The sequence below is a fragment of the Ranitomeya imitator genome, chromosome 6, assembly GCF_032444005.1.
Source record: "Ranitomeya imitator isolate aRanImi1 chromosome 6, aRanImi1.pri, whole genome shotgun sequence".
Classification (NCBI taxonomy): domain Eukaryota; kingdom Metazoa; phylum Chordata; class Amphibia; order Anura; family Dendrobatidae; genus Ranitomeya; species Ranitomeya imitator.
Window position 1 is genome coordinate 98,376,341 of NC_091287.1, and position 17,920 is coordinate 98,394,260.

Consider the following 17,920-nt stretch of genomic DNA (forward strand, 5'->3'; position numbering starts at 1 on the left):
CTTAGCTATGCGGAGCAGCAGGCCACAGGAACGATCCAGGAGGAAACAGGTCCAATACTAGAACATTGACTGGAGGCCAGGATCAAAGCACTAGGTGGAGTTAAATAGAGCAGCACCTAACGACTTCACCACATCACCTGAGGAAGGAAACTCAGAAGCCGCAGTACCACTCTCCTCCACCAACAGAAGCTCACAGAGAGAATCAGCCGAAGTACCACTTGTGACCACAGGAGGGAGCTCTGCCACAGAATTCACAACAGGAAAGACCCCGAGAACAAGGTAAAGGGAGCCCTGACGATAGGAAGAGGAGGGAGACCCCTGAACAGCCAACTGAGACTGCGCCTTGGGCTCCCTATTGTCCCTAGACAGGTCCAACCCCCAGTGCGCGGGCATGTACCTAAGCCCTGAGCTAACTCTGACTAATGAGTAGGGCAGCAAGACACCGGTCTCACTACTAAAGTAAGAAAACACAGAGGGAAACAAACAGGGAGAAGTCAAACCACAAATGGAACTCCACAGCTTTACTGGAACAACATCTCGGGGAGGTCAGCATAGCAAACCTATAACTGGCATAGGAGAGAGCTAGAAGTGAGTATAAATAACGAAAGGGAGTCCGAGCAGGATCACAAAAGGAACTCAACCTCTTCACCACCAAGGGAAAATCAATCCGCTCCAATCAAGTTAATTGTTGAGTGGCCTCCAAACACAACCTTGCCATCTGCCAATCACTGTGACCTTCTGATCCCAAATACCCCAAAGGTCTCAGTTGGACAAGGTACAGTTGTGACAGTAGCAGTTTGTGATACCTTAATAATTCCAACACCATTCTGAAGCATGTGAGACATTGCTCAATCCATTCTCTATGATATTGACGGGGAAAGAGCACTATCAGCTTACTACGGCAGTTCCATACAGAATGAATACAGTGGTAGCATGCATGCTTTTCTGAACTCTGTTCCCTGGACCAGTGATAAATATCCTTCAATGTTGTTAATAACTATTTAATAAGTAATACCAGACAAAAGCCATGCAGGACAACTGTGGTACAGCCTCAAAAAACAAACAAACAAACCCTTCTTACTAATCATGCCCAACTCTTTTAGGGTAATTTCACCACAGAGTTTTTCTTGCTGCATTTTCCTTTTTTTTTAAATGGCAGCTATATATTAGTCATAAACCAATAGGGAAATATAACATATACTAAAAAGACTGTATTTTACATCAGACATCTTTATAGGACTTTAAAGGCTATGTTCATCTTTGCTTCCTAAATGCAAAGTTAAGCAGCTTTCTAAATAATCTTCATTAAAACAAAAATTCTAGCATCTTGCTGCCCCAGAGTGTCTGTAAGACTATGTGCACACGTTCAGGTTTTTTCGCGTTTTTCCCCGGTAAAAACGCTATAAAAACTCATTAAAAACGCATACATTATGCATCCTATAATTTAGAATGCATTTTCTGCACATGATGCGTTTTTTTCCATGAAAAAAAGCATCGCGGTAAAAAAAAAGCAGCATGTTCATTAATTTTGCGGATTTTCTGCGTTTTTCCCGCTATTCTATGCATTTGGGAAAAAACGCACCAAAACGCGTCAAAAACGTGTTAAAACGCGGTAAAAACGCATGCGGATTTCTGGCAGAAATGTCCGGTTTTTGTCAGGAAAATTTCTGCAAGAAATCCTAAGGCCGGGTTGACATTTGCGTTCAGGAGGGCTGCGGATGGCAGTGTACTCCCTCCCTGAAGCTCCGCCTACACTCCGCCAACTTCTGTATGCATCCTGCGTACCTATCTTTAACATTGGGTATGCAGGGACATGCGCTATATGCGGATGCGTCTGCATGCGGCGATCTGACGTGTCTGGCGACCGCACAAAAACGCAACTAGCTGACTGTTGTTTTTTTTTAAGACTATGTGCACATATTCAGGATTTCTCGCAGAAAATTCCTGAGAAAAAAACAGAAATTTTCCGCAAGAAATCCGCAAGAAATCTGCATGCGGTTATGCCGCGTTTTTTTTCCGGACATTTCCCAATGCATTTTGTAGTGGGAAATCTGCAAAAAAACCCGCAAAATTAATGAACATGCTGCGGTTTTTACCGCGATGCGTTTTTTTCGCGGAAAAAACGCATCATGTGCACAAAACATGCGGAATTCATTCTAAATGATGGGATGCTTATTGTATGCGTTTTTTTTGCGGTTTTAAAGCGTTTTTATCGGCAAAAAACGCGAAAAAACCACGAAAAAAACAGAAACGTGTGCACACAGCCTAAATGTTTCAAATCCATCAGAGCTCCTGTTTGTGGCTCAGACAGCTCTGTGCTCTAGCTTCTCTTCACTCAGTGTTAAAGATAGCTATAGGGAGGGAGCTTTGCACAGATCTGCAGTGAAGAGGGGAGAGAGTATTTTAGGGTGGTCAGAGAAAACAGATTATAGAAAAGGAGGAAAGCACATGGGGAGGAAATAAGTGCAGTACTGGAGCTGTGCGGATACATGAAAGCAAGAGAAAGCAGCATCCTGGATACACGCAGAGTTCACATCCAGACTATGTTAAAGGGAGAGACAATCCTACAAGAGAAAAATCTGAAACTGGGATTCATTGAAAGGAATGAAGATTGCATGGTTAAAAAAATTGTTTGTGAAGTCAGCCTCAACGCGGATTAAGTCAGACAAACTACAAATATGAATAGGATTGAAAAAACATGTAAAGGTATGGTGCTCCAACATCTCTTCCAATGGCAGAAATATATGTGTAGCTGGACTTTGTACAAAAGGTAAACAGAGTCTCCCACCATCTTCAAAATGACAACGCTTCCGAATGTCTGTCTGATCACCACAATTTAACTTGCTCATATCTTGGGTGAAAAGTATTGTGACCTTTGCCTCCAGGTCAACAAAGCCATTTCCAGGGTGGTATTTCAGCTATTAGGCAGGGCTGATAGGATATTGTTATCAGTAATCTTCTCTCTTTGCCGTTTCATCAGTATTCATTGCTGTGAACCTCATTTATCCATGTACGACCTCACTTACTAACATTTGTCTTGCCTACTTTTTTGTAAATATATTCAGTTGTTTAAATACTTGGGATATTTATTAAAAAAAAAAGGTTTATTTAAAGGGAAGGTGCCATCAAAAAAATTTTTTTTCAGAAATTGTAAAAATGTAAAGAATTAATGATTACATTTTCTTAAAAAATATTATCATTTGTTTATAATTTAGTAAAATATGAAAAATAATTTGAAAAGTTTTGGAATTTCCACTTTTCAACACTAGGGGGAGCAGCTGCTGAAATTTCAGAAAAACCTAGTGTACAAATAGCTCACATTACTGCACTGCAGTAATTATGGGCGGAGTCTGCTGACATGTGTGATGTCTCCTCTCCTCTCCTTATGGGTGTTTGCTAAAGGATTAGAGAGGATGATATTCAGGAACCCAGTGAGCAGCCATTTTGTTGGTGACTGCAGAGTATGGCTGCCGTCACACTATCAGTATTTGGTCAGTATTTTACCTCAGTATTTGTAAGCCAAAACCAGGAGTGGAACAAATAGAGGAAAAGTATAATAGAAACATATGCACCACTTCTGTATTTATCACCCACTCCTGGTTTTGGCTTATAAATACTGAGGTAAAATACTGACCAAATAATGATAGTGTGAAGGCACCCTTATACTGACAAGTAGACAGTCACCGAGGATGGCAGGCAGCAAGGATTCTGGGAGATATCTCGTGGAGGGAGCAGGGTGACAGCAGCGCAGAGTATTTCAGGAGAGCAGTGTGCTGGTCTATAGGGGCCCCTGTTCGGTGTGCGGAGCAGCCAGGGATTGTACATAGAGCGCTGTCTTTTATACACATTGATGGACCGTCTGCTCCACAGAAATCCAGGAAACATTTCTGCGGATTGATAGCCTGGTCTGATCCAGACTTTGCATACAGACCCCATTCCCCTCCTCAGATCCTGTCTTCTCCATCCTGTCCTGGCAATGTGTGAAAGCGAGGCGACAGGCGCAGTCCGGGGTAACGCTGGGAAGGAAATGTAGCCATATAGTAACGATAAAAATGAGACCCCTCTCTTCAGCTGCCTCACCAGCCCTGACTGCACCTAACTGGAGGTCATGCTTTACCCTCTATTACCCCAGACCTGCGTGCAGGTGCTCAGCCAGAACCACCATAGAATGGGTCCGCTTTCTGAAGATAATACTGCCATAGTGTTCTCACATAATACCGCCAGTGTTCTCACATACCGCCATATAGATCACACATAATACCGCCAGTGTTCTCACATACCACCATATGCTTCTCACATAATACCGCCAGTGTTCTCACATACCACCATATGCTTCTCACATAATACCGCCATATAGATCACCCATAATGTCGCCACATAGATCTCACATGTATTGTAAATAAAGACTCGGCCAGAATAAAGTCCTTTATTAATCTTTTTTATACCATACCGAACGCATAATACTCGACTCCCTCATCTCCCACAACATTAATAATAAACCACAATGGGGAAAGACACGCAGGGGGGAGAGGAGTGCATAGGAGAGGATTAGATACTGACTGCTGAGCCGTGTATCTAATCCTGTCCTGTGTGATACTGTGCTGCGCCGTGTATCTAATCCTATCTTGTGTGATACTGTACACAGGACAGGATTAGCTACACAAGACTAGATTAGCTACACAGGACAGAGGTAGCAGTGGTAGATGGCATATAGAGGCAGGCAGCAGTGGTAGATGGTATATAGAGGCAGGCAGCAGTCGTAGATGGTATATAGAGGCAGGCAGCAGTGGTATATAGTGGCTGGTAGCAGTGGTATATAGGGGCTAGTAGCAGTGGTATATAGGGGCTGGTAGCAGTGGTATATAGGGGCTAGTAGCAGTGGTATATAGGGGCTGGTAGCAGTGGTATATAGGGGCAGGTAGCAGTGGTATATAGGGGCAGGTAGCAGTGGTATATAGTGGCTGGTAGCAGTGGTATATAGGGGCTGGTAGCAGTGGTATATAGGGGCTAGTAGCAGTTGTATATAGGGGCTGGTAGCAGTGGTATATAGGGGCTGGTAGGAGTGGTATATAGGGGCTAGTAGCAGTGGTATATAGGGGCTAGTAGCAGTGGTATATAGGGGCAGGTAGCAGTGGTATATAGGAGCAGGTAGCAGTGGTATATAGGGGCTAGTAGCAGTGGTATATAGGGGCTAGTAGCAGTGGTAGATAGGGGCTAGTAGCAGTGGTATATAGGGGCTGGTAGCAGTGGTATATAGGAGCAGGTAGCAGTGGTATATAGGGGCTAGTAGCAGTGGTATATAGGGGCTAGTAGCAGTGGTATATAGGGGCTAGTGGCAGTGGTATATAGGGGCTGGTAGCAGTGGTATATAGGAGCAGGTAGCAGTGGTATATAGGGGCTAGTAGCAGTGGTATATAGGGGCTAGTAGCAGTGGTATATAGGGGCAGGTAGCAGTGGTATATAGGGGCTAGTAGCAGTGGTATATAGGAGCAGGTAGCAGTGGTATAAGGGCTGGTAGCAGTGGTATATAGGGGCTAGTAGCAGTGGTATATAGGGGCAGGTAGCAGTGGTATATAGGGGCTAGTAGCAGTGGTATATAAGGGCTGGTAGCAGTGGTATATAGGGGCTAGTAGCAGTGGTATATAGGGGCTAGTAGCAGTGGTATATAGGGGCAGGTAGCAGTGGTATATAGGGGCTAGTAGCAGTGGTATATAGGAGCAGGTAGCAGTGGTATAAGGGCTGGTAGCAGTGGTATATAGGGGCTAGTAGCAGTGGTATATAGGGGCAGGTAGCAGTGGTATATAGGGGCTAGTAGCAGTGGTATATAAGGGCTGGTAGCAGTGGTATATAGGGGCTAGTAGCAGTGGTATATAGGGGCTAGTAGCAGTGGTATATAGTGGCTGGTAGCAGTGGTAGATGCATAAGAAAATAAAAACTCTGTACTTACCTTCAGTCCTCTTCCAGGAAGTGCTGAGTCATGGTCAGGGCAGAGCAGTGTGACGATCTCCCTGCTCTGCTCTGAACAGGTCGGCAGTGAGCAGTGATTGCAGCCTGTGCTGTAATACTAAGTACAGGCTGCAATCACAGCTCCTGGCTGCAGATACTCACCCCGCACCTCGCTCCCAGCAGCAGCTTCTCCCTGGCAGCTCCTGCTATGATCGCACACACTGAGCTGTGTGTGCGATGACAGAGGAAAAAAACAAAATGGCCGCGATCTCCTCTCACAGCTGTGACGTAGCAGCCTAGTGGGCGTGTCCAAGTCACAGCTGAGAGGCAGGAGGAGCGGTCGGAGCCCGACTGTTGGCTCCTATGCCCATGGCTGCCGTAAGTGAGGTGTGCAAGTGTCGTGCCCAGACACTTACACCCACACTAATGAAAATGGCGGCCTCCAGTGGCAAAAGTAAAAATGAATAAATAAAAAAGTATTAAAGTACTACATTTACTTTTGTATTAAAAATAATTGATTATATAATCAATAATTATTAATACAAAAACTAAAATCACGGCACCCTCCCTTTAAGGTAATAGGGATATTTTCCGTAAAGGGAATGTCAGTAGGATAAACCCTCCTAAGCCATGTATATGGGCATGTAGGTCATAGGAAGCTGATTAAAATGACACCTTGATATCTGCGATTCGATGACTTACTCCAGAGGCATCTGGATTTTCCTATATGTAAATGAGCTGTTCGGGACTATGGGCCGGACACAGATCTCCTTGAGATCACGCAGATCAGTGTCCAGCCCATAACCCTTAAAGGGAACCGGTCACCGTTTTTTGAGCCTATGAACAAATGGCACCACCTTTAACTGCTCCTGTGCTGCATCCCACAAACATGTCTATCAGCTTTGATTGATGTGGACTCGTCATACACATTGCGAACTGAGATATTGCGCCAGAGAAGTAGCGTAGCAGGCGCACTCTGCTCTGCCCTACTGTCAGCAGAGCATAAAACAGCACTACGCAAGCGCCTAGCTTTGATTGATGTGAATGATGCAGTTGATGTCAATACATGCAAGCATAATATCTCAGTTTGCAAAGTAGGACGACGGGATTAGGAGCAGACAGGAGTGACAGCCTCCGCAGCCAGAATGCCCATCGGACCAGACCACCCTTATTTACATACATCATGGGAGCATATCAACTTGTATTTTTTGGGGCATACAGGGGAAGATGGGAGATAATAGATACGTTTGTGGGATACAGCACAGGAGCAGTTAAAGGTGGTGCTATTTATTCATAGGCTCAAACGCTGGTGACAGGTTCCCTTTAACAGCTCATTTACACATAAGAAAAATCCAGATTTCTCTAGAATAAGATATTGAATCACAGATATCAAGGAATCCTTTTAATCAGCTTTCTAAGACCTACATCCCCATATAGACTGTTTAGGAGGGTTGATCCTACTGACAGATTCCCTTTAATTCTTTTTTGCGCCCTGGTATAAATGATTTTCCAGAGACAGAAGGACCAATGTTGTGTGAATTTATCGGTCAGACACATCTGAAGCAAAAGCCATTCTTGTTCCTCCAACTGCATACATTGAGCAATATACATGTCTGTGTTTCCCTTTGGATAAAAATCTAGATAATCTTTTATTAAAACTCTATAGTGCTGTTCCTTTCATATTCTTCCTGAAAATGTGTCTATGAATTGACAACTGGTTGTTACTCATCTCCATCTAAATGGCACTGTCATGTGGTACACATTAGCGATGAGCGAGTGTACTCGTTGCTCGGGTTTTCCCGAGCACGCTTGGGTAGTCTCTGAGTATTTGTAACTGCTCAGAGGTTTAGTTTTTGTTGATGCAGCTGCATGATTTACAGCTGCTAGCCAGCCTGAGTACATGTGGGGGTTGCCTGGTTTCTAGGGAATCCTCACATGTAATCAAGCTGTCTAGTAGCTGTAAATCAGGCAGCTGAGGCAACGAAAACTAAATTTCCGACCAGTTACAAATACTCGGAGATCACCAGAGCAACGAATACACTCGCTCATCACTAGTACACATCCCTAAAGCCCAGTTGCCAATTAAATGCATATAAGTATAGAAGGAATAACAACTAAAAGTCACGATACAGGGCGCTAAGAAATGATTATTCAGAATTGCTATTAAATGAAGAATTACATTTAGTCAATTTGAGAGTTGATGGGTTAATTAACCAGTCAACCCTTCCCAACCTATTCTTGGCCTTTTCTCCCCATTTTCCTTTCATCTCAATTCCTTCCTTCCACACTGTAGTTCCAAATATATGTAACTGAAAGATAGATGAAAGGCTGCTTAACAATACTCTTGGTTTTCAGTCTACTGGTTCCTTCTATAGAGGCAGTACTAACGGAAAACTAGTCTAGAATCACAAATACACCTCCTTTACCTCAACCTTTGTGGAGGAAAAGTGGTCTTTTTTAAATCTAACATGTCTTACACTTAAAAATATACTCTAAATTGCGAACCACTAGTTGTCTCTCTTCTGTATAACTTGCTGTTCATTGCCTGTTGTCAAGTGTAATCCGGCTCCAGCAGCAGAGATGTGGAGACGGATTAGAGGAAGTGGTGGCGGGTCTTTGTCTATCTCTGCTCCTGTCAGTCAAACTCCATACAGCATAACCAAGGATCAGACTCTCAGATTGGGAAAGTCAAGCCATTGGACAACATGAGACGCAATGCATGCTGGGAAGTGAGGAAAAGGGATTTGTAGTGGCTATATGGCTGGGAAAATGCTGATGATGAGGAACTGCTACTCAATGAGAGTGAATGGCAAATTACAGAGAATAATGGGAGTTCATGAAGATATTATACTGGTACATGTACCAGGCCTTCAGATTTTGCATGAAAGGACAAGTGAGCCTTATGTCTACATGTATAACATTTTTAGAAGATACTTCCGGCATGACGTGTATCAATAAGTCACATTCCATTCTCCTTAACCCCCCGTCTATTGGCTTCAGCAGACAGTACTGACAGTAGAATGCTCCAAAGACATTTATTTAATGCAGAATACATGAAATAGTCTTCATTTCCTTTATTAGCTGTACACATACTTCTGTTGGCAATATTAACATAAGTTTTCTTAGGTACCATGTTACTAGTAAACACTGCTCTTCCAAGCTTGGCTAGGCAACCGGCGGCTCCCCATTTTCTGCAGACCTGTCAGTCTGTGCAAGCACTGCCATCCAGTAGACATATCATATAGTGGTAAATATACATGTAAGGCAATAATGACAATGGCTATATTCTCTGTCTATTGTTATTTTGTGCTCTGATTAGCAGCTTGAATAAATGACAGCATCTGGCACATCCTGCTGCTCATACGTAACAAAACTACAATATTCCCTACATACTGTATATCAGAGTATGTGAAGGGTGCTCCTCATTTTACAAAGTATAAAAACAAAAACTTAAGATGCAACTGTTAAATATCTAACGGGCTAACAATGGTGAAATCTGAATCTTTGCTGTTGTTACTGCTGTCATCATCTGGGCTGGAGCTAAGTATACTTGAAGGTGTGTTGCCACCCAAGAGGGGGTCCGAGAAGGTCAGTGCATGCGGTGAAGGCTCTTTCTTCTGGTCTGTATCTTTGTGTTTCTGCAATGTAACTTTTCGCTGTAAGTCTTGGTCATAGCCAGTGCTGTCATCTTCCTTCCGGATAAGAATATAGTCTTCTGCTTGCCGAGACTCTGTGTTTTCAGACAAGATATCTTCAACCTAAGAGAAATATGCAATTATGGTTAACACACTGTACAGTTTTGCAGATTTTATCCTTTATTGTAAACACTGCTTTCCAAATTATTATTCCAAATGGATTTAAGTGTCAAAGATTACATTTTTTTGTTTTTCAAATAAACTCATCGAACGTATTGTGTCTCAGGGCTCTTTGGATCACTGAAATCAATCTAAAACACTTGTGATAATTAGTTTGCCAGGTGAGCCCAATTATAGGAAAACTACTTAAGGAAAACATTTCACATTATTAATCAGGACACAGCTTTCAAGCAATATTGGAAAGGAAAATTATCTCTCTTCTGCTGAAAGCATCAAATAGTGCACTATCTAAGACAAGGTTTGAAATGATTAGATATTTCACAAAAACATAAGAATGATCATCGTACTTTGAAGATATTTGTGGCTGATGCAGTGCACAAACGGGTTCATGCAGATAAAGGCATAATGAGGAAGGTTTCTTCTAGACAAATTCAAATTTGGAAAACAACTGCTAAAATACCATTACAAAGCAGTAAACAGGTACTTGAAGCTGCTGGCCCCTTTTGAATTTCACAAACCTTAAGGTATAGGATCCGCCACAGGCTTGCAGTTGCGCATAAACCTACTAATTGTGCACCACTAATAATAATAATTTTTATTTATATATTGCCAACATTTTTCGCGGCACTTTACAATTAAGTAGGGACATGTACAGACAATAAAAATAATACAATGTATCACATTTCAACAGTTACATGAGTGAGGGCCCTGCTCGCAAGTTTACAATGTATAAGAAAGTGTTCACAAATACAAACAATTGCACTGGGCCAAGACATATTTTAAAACAGTTTTGTTTGCTGATGAGTGCTGTGTATCCCTAGATGAATGGAGTAGTGGATGGTTGGTGGATGGTCACCTTGTCCCAATAAGGCTGCAACATCAGCAAGGAGGTGGCGGAGTCATGTTTTAGGCTGGGTTCATGGGGAGAGAGCTGGTAGGTCCCTTTAGGGTCCCTGAATATATGAAGACGATCACAGCAAAAGTAAATACACTGTGTGCAGAATTATTAGACAAGTTGTATTTTGATCACATGATACTTTTTATACATGTTGTCCTACTCCAAGCTGTTCAGGCTTGAGAGCCAACTACCAATTAAGTAAATCAGGTGATGGGCATCTCTGTAATGAGGAGGGGTGTTGTCTAATGACATTAAAACCCTATATAAGGTGTGCTTAATTATTAGGTAACTTCCATTCCTTTGGCAAAATGGGCCAGAAGAGAGATTTGACGGGCTCTGAAAAGTCCAAAATTGTGAGATGTCTTGCAGAGGGATGCAGCAGTCTTGAAATTGTTCGGTGATCACGCTTCAAAAGTTTGGCAATCAAGCGTTTCATGGCAAATAGCCAATGGGGTCGCAAGAAGCGTGTTGGGCAAAAAAGGCGCAAAATAACTGCCCATGAATTGAGGAAAATCAAGCGTGAAGCTGCCAAGATGCCATTTGCCACATTTCAGAGCTGCAACGTTACTGGAGTAACAAAAAGCACAATGTGTGCGAAACTCTGGGACATGGCCAAGGTAAGGAAGGCTGAAAAACGATCACCTTTGAACAAGAAACATAAGATAAAAAGTCAATACTGGCCAAGAAATATCTTAAGACAGATTTTTCAAAGGTTTTATGGACTGATGAAATGATAGTGACTCTTGATGGGCCAGAGGCTGGATCACTAAATGGGAAGAGAGCTCCACTCCAACTCCAGCAAGGTGGAGGTGGGGTACTGGTATGGGCTGGTGTCATCAAAGATGAACTTGTGGGACCTTTTCGGGTTGAGGATGGAGTGAAGCACAACTCCCAGACCTACTGCCAGTTTCTGGAAAACAACTTCTTCAAGCAGTGGTACAGGAAGAAGTCGGTATCGTTCAAGAAAAACATGATTTTCATGCAGGACAATGCTCCATCACATGCCCCAACTACTCCACAGCGTGGCTGGCCGGTAAAGGTCTCTAAGAAGAAAAAATTAATGACATGGCCCCCTTGTTCACCTGATCTGAACCCCATAGAGAACCTGTGGTCCCTCATAAAATGTGAGATCTAAAGGGAGGGAAAACAGTACATCTCTCGGAACAGTGTCTGAGAAGCTGTGGTGGCTGCTGCAGGCAATGTTGATCGTAAACAGATCGAGCAACTGACAGAATCTATGGATGGAAGGCTGTTGAGTGTCATCATAAAGAAAGGTGGCTATATTGGTCACTAATTTTTTTGGATTTTGTTTTTGCATGTCAGAAATGTTTATTTCTAAATTTTGTGCAGTGGTATTAGTTTACCTGGTGAAAATAACCAATCGAGATGGGAATATATTTGGTTTTTATTAAGTTGCCTAATAATTCTGCACAGTAATAGTTACCTGCACAAACTGATATCCTCCTAAGATAGCCAAATCTAAAAAAAAAAAAACACTCCAACTTCAAAAAATATTAAGCTTTGATATTTATGAGTCTTTGGTTTGATTGAGAACATAGTTGTTGATTAATAATAAAAATAATCCTCTAAAATACAACTTGCCTAATAATTCTGCACACAGTGTAGAGTTTCTGATTGACGACTTTCTTCCATGGCACAAAAAGATGTACTGTGCCATCCATAGCAAAATCATCTTCATTCATGACAATGCGCAATCTCATGCTGCCAAGAATGCCTCTGAGTCATTGGCTGCTATGAGAATAAAATGAAAAAAACTGATGGAATGGCTATCATCCTCCCCTAACTTCAACCCTATTGAGAACCTTTGGAGTATCTTCTAGCAAAAGATCTATGAGGCTGGGAGTCAGTCCACATCAAAACAGCAGCTCTGAGAGAACTTTCTGACATTCAGCAAAGAGATTCAAGTAGAAACTATCCAAGATCTCACAAATTAAATGGATGCTAGAATTGTGAAGGCGATATCAAAGCAGTGGTTCTATGTTAACATGTAACTTGGCCTGGTAAAATGTTCTTCATTGAAAAAGCTTTTATTTCCATAATGTGATCTCTTAATGCTACAAGTTCAACAAAATTACCATTTTTAGTTCTTTTACAATCTATAAAATGTTTGGAAACTCTGTTGTGCATAATAACATGGGACAGTGCATTTTGAGTTTTTTTTAAAGTTTTGAACAAAATTACTGCTATCATTGGGAAGTTTGTCCAATAAAATATGATTTATACTCTAATGGTTAATGATTTGAACATTATACTGACTCATTTGCATTGACCATTTAGGAAAAATCTGAGAAAAAATTGCATTTGCATAATAATTTGAAACACAGCTTGAAATGTCTTGCAAAGTTTCACACCACTTTCTCTGTCAGATAGGGATAGACCTCCTCTCCAACAGCACTAAGGCAGCATGGACCACATCCATGGTAGGTATGTCTATGTACTGATAAATCACAAAATGAGCAACAATGCTGGTCCATTATTCAAAAAAATAATTTGGAAGGGGTGTAAAATGGTGAATGTTTTTCTTTTGCACAAAAAAGTTAGAATGAGAAAAGTTGCCTTGGTGCCAAGAATGGATGCAGGTTTTACTGTCTCTCTACTTGGTTGTATAGATAATTTTAAAGGTGTACCACTTAAAAAAAAAAAAAAACAACATAAATTGAGCCTAGTCCCTCCAACAATGGCACCTTAGGTGTATGCCCCCTTGGGTCCGGCCCTGGTTACAGCATACAAAGCTGCATTCAACATTCTTCAACATTCCATTAGATACAGTCAATTAGTTTGTTGTCCTAACCTCCTAGCTGAACTCCTAAAATGCAGTAGGTCAAACAGCTGCATCTAGTGCACATCTCATGGCTGTACAGTGCCTGGGAGAAAAACCAAAGAAAGATCTGTGCCGGGATCAAGCCACTAATAAATGCTGGGAGATTTCAGCTGAAAAGCCTACAAAACATTGAATGCTAGTGCGCTAACTAAAGCCATATTGAGCTCTTCTTTTACACTCCAACCAGCATATTGCTATAACATATGCAAGTGTTTACTGGCCACAGTCCAGTTGTTCAATGATGGCTGTGATCCAAGGAGAGATGGAGGACTTGCCCAAAGCATCTGGAAACACACATCTCTAGGAATCAACAAAAACTCTGATGTGGTTCAGCGGGAAAAGAGAAACCTAAAGACAAACAGATCCAAATAGTATGATTTGATATGTGTTGTTATGACACAGACTTGTCAGGGGTCAAATACCGAGCTCATGTCAGATTAGGAAACATACAGTGACATGAAGCATGTTTCCAACTAGTCTTCTCAGTTGCTGACTAAATGAATAATGACAGAACATACGAGCAGTAGCTCCCTCACATAATGACCTTACACATGAGCCCATATGTCTTTTTGACATGATCTGGTAACAAAATCAAGTACAGGAATAATATATGGAAACATAGTGTGTTAGGATGCTTAGAAAGGGTTCAGTGTATTTTAGCTACTCAATATTAATCGGATCTCATACAGGGGGATTTCCTGGACCCCAGGATCTTGAGCAGGGAGCCCCTAACAAGCAGCGACACATGTAATACTACAGTGCCTTGCGAAAGTATTCGGCTCCCTGGAACTTTTCAACCTTTTCCCACATATCATGCTTCAAACATAAAGATACCAAATGTAAATTTTTGGTGAAGAATCAACAAGTGGAACACAATTGTGAAGTTGAACGAAATTTATTGGTTATTTTACATTTTTTTGAAAATTCAAAAACTGAAAAGTGAGGCGTGCAATATTATTCGGCCCCTTTACTTTTAGTGCAGCAAACTCACTCCAGAAGTTCATTGTGGATCTCTGAATGATCCAATGTTGTCCTAAATGCCTAATGATGCTAAATATAATCCACCTGTGTGTAATCAAGTCTCCATATAAATGCACCTGCTCTGTGATAGTCTCAGGGTTCTGTTTGAAGCACAGAGAGCATCCTGAAGACCAAGGAACACAACAGGCAGGTCCATGATACTGTTGTGGAGAAGTTTAAAGCCGGATTTGGATACAAAATGATTTCCAAAACTTTAAACATCCTAATGAGCACTGTGCAAGCGATCATATTGAAATGGAAGGAGTATCATACCACTGCAAATCTACTGAAAAGACTGATCAGAGATGCAGCCAAGAGGCCCATGATCACTCTGGATAAACTGCAGAGATCTACAGCTGAGATGGGACAGTCTGTCCATAGGACAACAATCAGTCGGACACTGCACAAATATGGCCTTTATGGAAGAGTGGCAAGAAGAAAGTCATTTCTCAAAGATATCCATAAAAAGTGTTGTTTAAAGTTTGCAAAAAGCCACCTGGGAGACACACAAAACATGTGGAAGAAGGTGCTCTGGTCAGATGAAACCAAAATAGAACTTTTTGGCAACAATGCCAAACAATATGTTTGGTGTAAAGGCAACACAGCTCATCACCCTGAACACACCATCACCACTGTCAAACATGGTGGTGGCAGCATCATGGTTTGGGCCTGCTTTTCTTCAGCAGGGACAGAGAAGATGGTTAAAATTGATGGGAAGATGGATGAAGCCAAATACAGGACCATTCTTGAAGAAAACCTATTGGAGTCTGCAAAAGACCTGAGACAGGGATGCAGATTTGTCTTCCAACAAGACAATGATCCCAAACATAAAGCAAAATCTACAATGGAATGGTTCACAAATAAACGTATCCAGGTGGCCAAGTCAAAGTCCAGACCTCAATTAAATTGAGAATCTGTGGAAAGAGCTGAAAACTGCTGTTCACAAACGATCTCCATCAAACCTCACTGAGGTCGAGCTGTTTGCCAAGGAAGAATGGGCAAGAATTTCAGTCTCTCGATGTACAAAACTGATAGAGACATACCCTAAGCGACTTGCAGCTGTAATCGCAGCAAAAAGTGGTGCAACAAAGTATTAAGTTAAAGGGGCCGAATAATATTGCATGCCCCACTTTTCAGTTTTTGAATTTCCACAAAAATTTAAAATAACCAATAAATTTCATTCAACTTCACAATTGTGTTCCACTTGTTGTTTATTCTTCACCAAAAATTTACATTTGGTATTTTTATGTTTGAAGCATGATATGTGGGAAAAGGATGAAAAGTACCAGGGAGCTGAATACTTTCGCAAGGCACTGTAAATAGGAAGCTTTTTTTCATCAGGCATCATATTTTAAAAGAATCTCGGAAATCAGCTCATATATTACAGGATCTATCTGAGCCAATAAACTTGCTAATTTATCAATCTATAATCAATCAATCTAGCTAAAAATTCAGCACTTCCCTTCAAATAAAGTAGAATTTTCTTTTTAGAAAACTAGATTTCTATACCTTACCCATGTCATAGTTTGGCTCTAACATTGATCCTTCTCATGTCTGAAATGTATCTGTTAGAGCTTAAACATCATATACATGGTGGGAAGATACCGGCTTATATCTTAATTACCCAGATGACTATTTTTAGCAAACCAAGAAGAAAATGCTGTTATCTATACTTTTGCTTGTGATAGCCTGTAATAGTGACCTGTAAGCTAATATTTCACATAACATATTGTGTTCTTATTTTTGATGACTAGTGATGTTTTCTGATATGCTAATTATGCATTGTATTATGGAGCCAGTTTATTGACTTCAAAAGCAGAGAGGGAAAAACTATGCAACTAGATTAAATAATCAAGTAATGCTACTTGATCTCAACACCATTGTTCTCTTTAGCTTGATGCTGGACTGATTGACACTGGGTAAATCTAAAAATAGGTTACATGCCCTTGTATAAAGAGACTCAAATACAGAGAGATGGGGAGAGAGACAGCCAGAGATTCTACCAAGACATATACATCCAAAGGACCAGAGACAGGACAGCAGCAAATATCATGGCGCCATCACGAGGGCCACAGATCTATCATTCTACCGGAAACAACCTAGGGGCTTTCGGCTCCAGTTGGAAAAACACAGATCTGCTCCACTGACCATCGCTGGATCCTTGATATGTTTGGAGAAAGCCAGGATTGGGACCCGCTGGGCACTTGGCTCCTTGAAGATAAGCCAGGTTGTGACTCTCATGACAACTGGCCTTGTACCTTGTAAAAAGGAGGAACGCAACAGCACTCTGTAGAGACCAATACACACGCGAACACAAAATCTGTCATAATTCATAATTGCTGAGTAAACTGTAATAAAGAAATAAAAGTTCTAAGCGCATAAATTGGCCAATTCATGTAAGCCCATCAACCGTGACAAGATGATACTTCTCTGATGGGTCCTATCATATAATAAATGCCTCTATTGTGCTATAAAAGTCTAGAGTGTGAATGGGCAACATGCCTCACCGGGGTTACAAACTTGCACTTTGAAGTAAGCTGGTAGGATCCATTGGTGGTTGTTACCTCCTTCTTTCTGACTCTGCATCCCACCCATCAGCCCAAGGGTGTTTATAATCAACTCTGGATCCTACCAGCTTACTTCAATGTGCAAGTTTGTAACCCAGGAGAGGCATGTTGCCTATTCACACTGTAGACTTTTATAGCACAAGAGAGGTATTTATTATGATAGGACCCATCAGAGAAATGTCACCTTGTCGCGGTTGATGGGCTAAGAACTTTCATTTCTGTAAGTAATTTTTGAAAAAATTTTTCTCACTTTTTATTACAGTTTACTCAGCAATTATGACAGATTTTGTGTTTGCGTGTGCATTGGTCTCTACAGAGTGCTGCGGTGTTCATTTTTGCAAGTTGTGTTTCATTACAGTAGGCACCTGTTCATACTATATGGAGGTGCAGGTCAGGTTTTTGTTCTATGCATGGCCTTGTACCTTGTATGGACTCAATGGACTGTCATCTTCCTACGCTTGTTGTTACCCCCTCTTTATGTGTGTACCACAGGTGGCGTAGCCAACCCTGGGACCTCTGATGTAACATCTGCCATTATCCCGGCGGGTCAGCGGAAGTGTGAGACTCTGTAATGTGCACCATATGGGTTACTGTACTGTGTTGGGACTGTTCTATGTGTTATTTGCCTGTTTTTCGGCTCAATAAAGTATTGGCACACTGTTTTACCGTCACCCTGTGGGTTGTCTGAGTAGTGTTATGCCCATGTAAAAGGAGAGCGGCTGTTCGGCAAGACGATCCCTGGTCCATGTGGTTCCGGTTAGCGGACCCTGGGGCACTCATCGATCCCTCGTGTCTTCACACATGGGCATTTAATAGAATACAACTATTTTCC

General features: G+C 41.6%; 1 protein-coding gene across 5 annotated transcripts in view; it reads right to left on the reverse strand.

Moving 5' to 3' along the window:
- Window positions 1–8,962: 8,962 nt before the first annotated feature.
- The window catches only part of TBC1D5 (TBC1 domain family member 5), an 811,132-nt gene continuing 802,174 nt past the window's right edge, over window positions 8,963–17,920 (reverse strand). For all 5 annotated transcript variants that reach the window (XM_069729958.1, XM_069729963.1, XM_069729960.1 and 2 more), the window contains one exon: window positions 8,963–9,704. In XM_069729958.1, the coding sequence (XP_069586059.1) occupies window positions 9,411–9,704 (294 nt within the window). In that variant the 3' untranslated portion in view covers window positions 8,963–9,410. The remainder of the gene's footprint in view (window positions 9,705–17,920) is intronic.